The sequence below is a fragment of the Dromiciops gliroides genome, chromosome 4 (genome assembly GCF_019393635.1).
Source record: "Dromiciops gliroides isolate mDroGli1 chromosome 4, mDroGli1.pri, whole genome shotgun sequence".
In the NCBI taxonomy this organism is placed as follows: Eukaryota; Metazoa; Chordata; class Mammalia; order Microbiotheria; family Microbiotheriidae; genus Dromiciops; species Dromiciops gliroides.
Genome location: NC_057864.1, coordinates 234245757 through 234255321, shown reverse-complemented (window position 1 = coordinate 234255321; position 9565 = coordinate 234245757). Strand labels below are relative to the sequence as shown.

Below are 9565 nucleotides of genomic sequence, written 5' to 3'. Positions count from 1 at the left end.
GGGCAGGGTTGGTTTAGGGGGAGGCTCAGTGTCTCTCCATTCTATTCCTAACTTTGACAGTTGGTGAGAGTAGGGCAGGGAAGAGGGCTCTTTCTCCTCCCAGTGATCCAGCTTACTAGGCTCCCAGTGCTAGATTCCTCCTCCCTTCATCTTAAGAGAGGAGGAACCTCTTTGGTCTCTGGATCTAGTGGTCAGGAGCAATGTCTAGTCTATAAAGCTTTGGGTTTGAATAGGCTTCTAAACCTGTGGCCAAAGAACATGACCCATGGACACAGTATTCTACTGCACAATCGTGAAAAATTGTTAATTCTGGATTCTCATAGGGGAAACCTTAGGAATCTGCTGACACCCTTAAATCTGAGACCTTGCCAAGAAAATTAAAGCCAAATGCCTAAACTGTACAAGGCCGCTGCGGGGGCCCCACCCGCATCACTACCTTAGTTGAATCTGGGAGATGTGACTTGCCTCTTTTGAGTGTTTAAAGCAAGATCTCTCCCTGATCTCCCTTATTATATCCTTACTTTTCCCAGGATTCATTCAGTCTTTCGTTCTCCCACTATACTAGCTGATGACTTAGAATCCCACCAACCAGTCCCATATGGATACCAGCCTAGTCTAACCAACTGGATTCTAAACCCAAGCCCTTTGACTCCAGTGGTGTTTGTTATTCTTTCCTCTTTGGATATAGCTTAAGCTCCATCATCCACCCATGCTCTCCAGTTCTTTCATGAGTGTGCTGTCTCCCCAGATAGAGCCCAAGTCTTCAGTCCAGGAACCCTTCTTTTGAATGGAATGAACAAAATGCACACCTTCTAGATCCTAATATAAATGGCAGGCACCATGCAGATTATTCCATTAATGCTATCTGAACTGAGAGACCTCTGCAAAGGGCAAGTCAGAGGTTAAAGAATAGGAAATGTGCCATGAAGCTGGAAGTAGGAACTAGTGGCCTAGATAATCTGTAGAGCTGGCCCTAGATAACAATTGGCTTCAGTTCACCTGCTCCCCTTAACTACACCATTTCTCCCTTTAAATCACAGAAGAGACAAGACAAGTTAGGTGTGTGATATATATATATATATGTGTATATATGTATATAATCTCTCGTATTGTACTTTATCTTTTACAGTAGATCTGACACAGGCATTATTAAATAACTGCAGAGACAGACCTCTGGGGGTCTGGAGGTAAGGGGAAATAGGGGCAGAGGTGGGTGAGACAGAATAATCTAGCTATGTTTTTGAAACATGGTTTTAACATACATTATCTCATTTTAACCTCACAACAAAACCCTGTGAGATAATTGGTACTACATGTATTATCCTCATTTTACAGATGAGGAAACTGAGGCTCAAAAAAAGATTAAGAAATTTGTCCATGGTCACATAGGTAGTAAGTAAAAGGCAGGATTTGAATGCAGGCCTTGCCTGATCTCAAGAGAAAAGGGACAGATCCAAGGAAGAGGAGAATGCAGCATTAATTAGGGTAGAACAGATTTGGGATGGGGAAAAGTGAAAGGTTAAGCATTAAAACGCCTCTGTGATTAAAAAATACTTCTGAGCAGGGGCATCTTTAAACATGTAATGGGAATTATAGGGTTAAAAAGGCAGAGAAGGTTTGGAGGGAGGAGCCATTTTCAAATTGAAAGGTGGAATCAAAAGGTTCAGGTTGATATAAGTTAGCCAGTTAAGAGAGGGTAGACTAAGGACACAGGGAAAGGAGGTGGCATATGACCACAGCCAGATGAGGTTTGCAAAGTGGCCCCCTGGGACAAAGCCAGTTCAAGATGGCTACCTGAAGCATTGGGAAAATGGAGTTTGGAGTGGCAGGACGGGATGCTCTAAGGAAATGTTTATAAGGAAATTATGCAGAGATAAATAGACTAAATGTCCAAACAGTCTTGGAACAGCAGACACCTGGTTATGGAAAATATCAGAAAGGAATCAGGTTTGTGAATCTTCAGTCAAGAAGAAACAAAATAGCATCCCTGTTCTCAAATATCCTCCTTTAGAGCCCAGGGGAGGGGAGAGGGCACCCCATTTTTCAGCTCAGACATCCACCTTATGGGGAAGGGAGTAGTAGAGAATTGGAAGAACAAGGAATCCTAGGAAATGGCGATTTAAAGGCTTCAGTAAGATGGTGTGGAAAACGGATGTGGGGAAAAAGTCAGACTCCATCTTCAACTCAAAAATGGCCACCTAAAGCGTTTTTGGTGAGTAAAGCAGATGGGAAAGGGGGCACGATTAGTAGTAAGTTAAGGAGAAAAGGGGGGGGCCCAACATATAGGTCCCCATATATCTTATCCCCAAGTCACTAAGGGAGATGGGTTTGTAATCAGAAGAGTAACCCTCACTAAGGGGACACTCAGGCATGAAAACTTGAGAAGAGAGCAGTTGTTGGGTCCATAGAAAAAGGAAGGGCAATTGTACTTCACCAGTAGCCACACAAGTACCTGGACTGGCCAACCTGCTCTAAACCTCTGGCATAGCTTCAGTGGAAGAAGGTATTCTTCCAGGGAATCAAAATGGCTACCACCCAACAGGGATGGGAGTTGAGAAAGGAGGTGGATGGAATTATAGCTGGTTGTAAAAAATACCTTTGGGGCAAAGAAGGGGTTGGGGGAGGGGCAGGGAGGGGACATCAGGCAGGAAAGGAGGCATTCAGAAAGCACATTCCATAAAGCCCTGGGGGAAGACAGGGAGAGGGAGGGCTGCAGTGAGCACACTCAGGTCTTTTTGATTATTCGGAGTTTGAAGGCTACCCGGCCAGCAAACTTGTCACGCTCATCAGTAGTGGCAATGTTGACTGCATTAATTCGGCACTCAACGTTTACTTCCACGTTGGGGGTCACATTCATGAACTTCACAGCCACCAGAGGCTGCGTGTAATTCACCTGTGGAGGTGTACAAAGAAGTAGGTGAAGGAACCAGAACATCTAACTTCAACCCTTGATTTTGGGGTTCTCCCCAACCAAGAAAACCCAGTTCCTTCAGGAAATTAAGCAACTACCCTCCCCTTGAAGGGAGAAATCATAGGACCCCCCCCCCCCATAAGACTTACATGGAACTTCTTGCCATAGTAGGGAAAATACATCAGGTCAATGTTGCCATTGGCAGGGAACATAGTGAAGTCACCAAGATTTTTGGCATCCTCATTTCTCTGGAGAATGAATGACAGGGGATGGTATTGTTAGAGATGAAAGACCCAAGCAACCCATAGGGATGAGCCCACAGGGCTCAGTCTTCTCTTCACCAGAAAAACAAATGTCTGCCAAGTTTTCAGAAGGAAAAAAACTATCCATAGTCACATGAAAAAATTTTCTGAACTGATTAGAGAAAAGCAAATTAAAATCCAGTCTGAGGTAATAATCTGCCTCAGTTTTTTACTGTAACCTGTTCATTTTCTCGATTTGTGCCCTGTATCCCCTATCAGAAATCTAAAAAGTGAGGGAATCTAGTGTCTTCCAACAGACTGGGAGATCACGTATTACTTCAAACTCAGGTGGCTTCCATACCAGTGGGGATGGAACTAACTTCCTACCCTCCCACCCACTCCTGGAGCTCTTACCCCTTCTTCAGGGACCGGTTTCTGGAGCAGAGCCAAAAAAGAATAAAGATGTGAGAGGGCAACAAGCAAAAGGAAGAGAGGAGAGGCAGGGAGTTAGCATTCCCTAAGTAAATGGGTATGGGTAGAGAATAGGCATCCATTATCTACTTGGTTGCTAAAGAAAATTGAGAAAGAGGATGGGGGCTGAAGAAATGGAGAATGAAAAGAGGGAGAAAAGTTAGTGACATTAATAAGCTTAGGCTTTAGGAAGGGAGTTGCTGGGAAGCTTCTAATTCACCAGGAGCTATCCTAATCAAAGACTAAGCAGGTGCAGAAGCACCTTAGGGTCCAGGCCAACTTGGAGGATCTAAGACTCCTCCTGTCTAGTCAATAGCTTCTCTTACCCCCTTGTCCCTGTAGTTTCGGGGCCTCTGAGAAAAAGGAAAGGACAGAAAGATGAATGATAGGAACCATACTAAGGGCAGGGGCAACTTGGATGTTACCCAATCTCACCTTTCCTGCACAGGTAACATTCATACTCTGATTGGCTCCTGCATAGAAGTTGATGACCTGGAAAGAGCAGGTAGGGTAATATGTCAGGTAGCCCCTATGGGCTCCTTGTCTTCTCACACACACACACACACACACACACACACACACACACACACACACACACACACTTCCCCAAAGCCCCTGTTTTCCTTTGGGAAGCTAAGCAAACCAAAAAAACCAGTGCCCGTTAGCCCATGGGCAAAGGAATTAGCACAGAGGAGCTAGCTGTTCTGAGTTGTGGTTCTCTCTCCCACCACCACCACTCAAGCCCTGATTCTTCATCTAGGAAACCCAAGTGCCTGTAGTACCCGATTCATCTTGATAAAGACGCAGGGCTGTCCAGTGCTGTAGCCATAGTGCGTAGGGTCGCTAATCCCTGAACAGTCACCCAGCTGTGTCCTGTTGAACTGACAAGCCCGCTTGGGATAATTGAGAACCCCATTATCTGGTTGTTCATAATAATGCCCTGGGCGGCAGACATCATTCTTCTGGGCCTGGATTGAGTCATTGTAGGCTGTAGGAGTAGAGAAAGCAGTGGACTGAATGTCTTTCAAGCTCTCTTCACTCTCTGCCCATCCCAACCCATGAAGATATCTTTATCATTTCCCTCAGGAACTTGAGCACCCAAACCCCACACTCACGCTCCAGGAATTTATCAAGTATCTGCACATGCTTGTTCCAGCTGTTGTCAGTGAGGTTGATCAAAACCTCAAGGTTCTCAGTCTTGGGACGAATCATCAGGCCTGAAAGAGAGAGGAGTGGTACAGGAAACATACATGAGATAGGCAGAAAAATCAGAAGGAGCTTAACAGCTAAGGGAAATCCAAATTCCAGTGGGAACTGGAGGGAGGGGGGTCAGTCCTAAAAACAGAAATCTCCATGGGACTGTGACTAGCCAACCATCACCCTTCCCTAGTATACACAATTTCTAATAAAGTAATAAAGTGGGGCAGACCTCAAAAGGAACTGTTGATGAGTGTGGTCAGGCTCAATCCCTTACTTGGGAGTTCAGTGGCCTACAAAGGATTCCTGGGAGGGGTGGTCAAGTTGGGTGGGAAAAGGTAAATTTGCTTACCTGGTGTGGTAAGCTGGTCCTGATACGTGGGAACATGGTCTGAGAGAGTCTGCAGCATGACCCACATGGTGAGGGTGAACATAGCAGTTAGAAACCCATAGAAAACGAGGTAGAAGAGGAGGAGGAAGGCTATAAAAGGGGAAGCAAGGGTTAAAAAACTGACGTTGGAAGAGACCTCCAAAGGTCACCCAAGACATAAGCATCTGGCCCCAACTCCTGACTCCCTGCTGTGCTCGTTCTCTGTTCTTCCTTCTTCCCTGCTGGCTTACAGATCAGCAACAAAATCACCCCCACACAACCCTACCAGCTTTCCAACATGAAGCACAAGCTTATATATATTATATATAAGGTTATGGTGGGGGCAGCTAGTGGATAGAGCACCGGCCCTGGAGTCAGGAGTACCTGAGTTCAAATCCAGCCTCAGACACTTAACACTTACTAGCTGTGACGCTGGGCAAGTCACTTAACCCCCATTGCCTCACTAAAAGAAAAAAAAAGGTTATGGTGGACAACGAAAGAGCCTTATAGATGCACATCAAATCAGTACAATACAACTCTGTGAAAGATCCACAAGATTTGTGGACTCAGCTCTTGGCACATTGTAAATGCTAAAAAAAAAAAAAAATACTTGATTGACTCCTTTGCTGCTGTCATAACCCTCTGGAAAAGACATGGCCATCTTGCTAGAGCCTAAGAACTACAACCTCAGGAAACCTTCCCACAGAAAGAAAGGCACAGCAGAGATGGTATTAACAGGTTTGTGTGAGAACACACCCCAGCCCTACAACCCCATCTTGCAACTTTTCCAGAACTACCACTCCTGATCACAGCTGTAAAAAACTAAAAGCCAACAACCTTACACAACTTCCTCAACAAGTACTCTACACCAGTTACACTTCTGCTCCCTCTCTCTCTTCAGTCATACCTTTGAATGAACAATTTCACACACAGCCAAAGGCATTACAGTTCTTGGGCATTGTTTTTTACTAGTCCCAAACTACAATTATCCAAAATGACCTACACATTCTATTATTGCTAGACAACCTCACAGAATGTGAGCCTCTCCTATAAACCTCCCCAAACCACACAATCAGTTCTCCTATTGACAAATACAGAGGTAAGAACTCCACCCTCAAACCTATCCAAATTCCTTAATCTTATTCTGAGTCAAATTAACTTCACAATCACCCAACTCACAAGAGGCACCAAGAACTTGTCTATTCCATTTCCTTGACCAACAGACCTGAGATCTAGATCCCAAAATACTCTCATCCAATGATTGTCATATACCCAAAAAAGCCTAATACCAAAGAAAACGATACAACTTAATACTGCTGCAGTCCCTCAACTGAGTGGATATACATCACACCACTCAATGAGTCCTCCCGCTTCAACACAAAGCGGCCAAATCCCAACTGCTACTTCCACTTCAAAAGCCTTAAATATCAGACTTCAGGATCACAGGTAATTCAACTCTAACCCTACTCCCCTACTTTCCAGCACCCTCTGTAGCTACATCAGATGTCAAATAACCTGGGCTAGATACAAACTGTAGAGGAAGGCTATCTTCACCACCAAACCCCGACAACGAACTCTGGACGGAAGGGGAACCAGCATTTGATCCAAGACCTACCCACTCATGAATACTTAGGAATTTTGGAGCGGGGCTCGACCTAAAAATAGACGTTTGGTGGTGGTTTCCTTCATATATGATGGGTAAGAAATAAGTGGGATGGGGAGAGGGGAAAGGGAGAAAAACGTTTTAGAAGGAAGAAATCCAGTGAGAAAAAAAAGAGAACATGTGAACGCTGGGGACCCCAGCTTGTGGGGGCTCCATGGGGGGTGGGAAGGCAGCCGTGACCTACTTTCTCCACCTCCGCAGCAGCCGGGAAGATTAGACCCAATGAATACAGCTCCCAAAGCCCAGAGCCCAGCGGGGGAAAAGCTGGATGTCACGGTCCCGAGTGAGGAACAGGTTGGCCGGCCTAATTGAGGATCTCTCTGCAACCCCTAACCCAATCCCCTTCTCCCCACTGGCCCAGGAAGGCAGACGGTTTTTCTTGTCTCTTCCAGACCCCAATGCCCTCGGGAACCCAGGCATCCGGTTCACCCCACCCTCGTTCGTTTTGCCTTCACAGATCCCAGAGCCCTGACCCCCAGCCTCGTACCCCAGCTGGTCCCGGTACGGCCCATGAACTCGTGAGTCCGCGGATTCCACACGAACTCTTTCCATTCCTCCATCACCTGTTCACCGGTCTTCTCCTTTTCGGTGACCATTTCTGCGGCTCTGGGGCTAGGGGCTAGGCAGGCCTGAAGAAGGGGCACGAGAGGCGGGAAGGTGAGACGCTAGCCGGGGCTACGGATGGGGGAACCTTCGGAAAAGCCGACGCGCAAAGGGCTGGAAGGACCCCCAGAAAGCCGAGCCCGTCTGGCCGGAGGCTTTGCCTTGGATCCTTGGGTGCGATGCCCTGCGGAGAGAGCGGGAGCACCAGCGACTGCAACCGAGATGGAGAAAAAAGGAGCCAGGCACAGAACTAAAGGCAACAAAAATGGGGTGCAGTCAACGCAGAGTGGGGAGGAGCAAAGCCCAAAGGGGGGATTGCAGCGATGACCCCCCGAAAAAGCTCAGGAGAAGCAACAGTGGGCGTAAAACAAGCGACTCGGCGAGGATGTAAGGAGAGCTGGGGTGCGAAGAAGCGGCGTGGAGTAGGGAAGAGGGGTCCCCCCAAATCTCGAGTTAGAGCTGTTGAAAGCAAGAGCAGCGGAGCTGGGGCGACAACACACACAGCCCCTGGCGAAAGGAAGAGGCAGGCAAAGGTGGCGGCGGCTGAATGACGCGGGGGCAGGGGGATTGGGAAGGCGCAGTTGTGCGGGAAACAGGCTAGGACTTGGGGCGGGGGTCGCACCGCGAAGGCTCAGCTTCTCAGCAGTGCGGGAGCGGGGGTTGCGGCGGCTGCTCTATATACTAGGCAGCTTGCAGGGAGTGGGGGCTGCGGGGGGGGGGGAGGTCCGCCCCCTTCCCACCCCCAGAGGCTCCACCTCCTAGACGATGGTCAGGCCAACTTCATGCATATGCAAATATGGGGAAGCCACGCCCCTTCGGGCTTGTCCTGGGGGCAAGGCGTTCAGTTCTGAATATTAGCATTGTTATCTCCGGCCTGACCAACATCTCTTCACCCTCATTTCTCCGGTCCCCTTCTTCTCCCGCCTTCCTCCCCACTCCCCATAGCTACACTAGGACGTGAAAAAGGTGAATGGGGTCAAGGGGAAGGGAATCCCGTTTGGGGATGCCAGCACCTCAATGACTAATTTGTCTCTATCCCTTCTGAACCCTGTTGTGGGTGCCCAATAGCATAAAAAAGTATTTCATGGGACACTGCTAAACTATTGGAGGGAAGTGGGAAGATAGGGAAGAGGTTGTTAAACTGGAAAGGTCATTCTCAGGGTAAGAAAAAAACTGTAGAAATACTCAGAACGAGAAGGCAGTAAACCAAACAAAATTGAAATGGATGGAGAAAAAAAGACAGTGAGAGACAGGGAGGAAAAAACACACTAAGATTCTAGACAGAGAAAACCAGAGATTTGGCACACATACATAAAGAGTCAAACAAAGTAGTCAGTGGAATAAAGAATAAATATACCTTGGGAGAGTCAGGGAGAAAGTGAATGGAATGAGAGCTTTCTTTCTTTTTCTTGGAATTCTGTTCCTCCCCTTTGGACTAGGACAGATCTTTCTTCTTAAATCCCAAGCTAACTCCAGTTTAAAATTTCAAATAGGAGATTTCATGGTCTCTTATATTGTTAGTTCCAGCCCCAGCCCCTCTTCTGAACCCCAGAACTAATTATTAAAATGCCAGCTGCATATCTCCATTCAGATGTCCCTCTGTCACCTCAAACTCAATATGTCCAAAAATAAATTCATCTTCCCACCTGAATCCATTCCCACTCTGACTTCTCCATGTCTATCAATGGCATTCCTCTCTTTCACCCCAAGTCAGTCATCAAATCCTATTGATATATTTTAAGTGTTTTCAGTATCTATTCCTTCTTTCTCACAGCCACCACTCTATTCCAAATTCGGGAAATTTTTCCTTACTCCTAGCTGAAATGTACATGATAAGGTCAGTGAGGGTAGAAACTGTGCTGTCTTTCATCTTTATATCTCCAGTGACTAGTATAGTGCCTTGCCAGCAAGTGTTTATTAAGATATATTGAATTTTCTGAATTCTTCACAACTAGACCATTGCAGCAGCCCCCTTACCCCATCGCTCTATTTCTGTTCTCTTCCTTCCAATTAGTCTTGAACACTACTGCAGAGTAATATTCCTAAAACACCACCTCTCATCCTGCTGCCACTCTTGTAAGTAACGGCTGCCACTGCTTGCAGTTTAG

The 9565-nt window shown here is 46.7% G+C and overlaps 1 protein-coding gene across 1 annotated transcript; it reads right to left on the bottom strand.

Annotated features, from left to right (window-relative positions):
- Positions 1-1055: 1055 nt before the first annotated feature.
- ATP1B2 (ATPase Na+/K+ transporting subunit beta 2) lies at positions 1056-8138 on the bottom strand. Its single transcript, XM_044005050.1, has 7 exons — positions 7342-8138; positions 5174-5302; positions 4740-4841; positions 4407-4612; positions 4060-4116; positions 3061-3159; positions 1056-2893 (listed from the first exon to the last, which is right to left on the bottom strand). Exons 1-7 carry the CDS (start codon positions 7448-7450, stop codon positions 2726-2728), a joined length of 870 nt encoding a protein of 289 aa, XP_043860985.1. The 5' UTR covers positions 7451-8138; the 3' UTR covers positions 1056-2725.
- Between the last annotated feature and the right edge of the window lie 1427 nt (positions 8139-9565).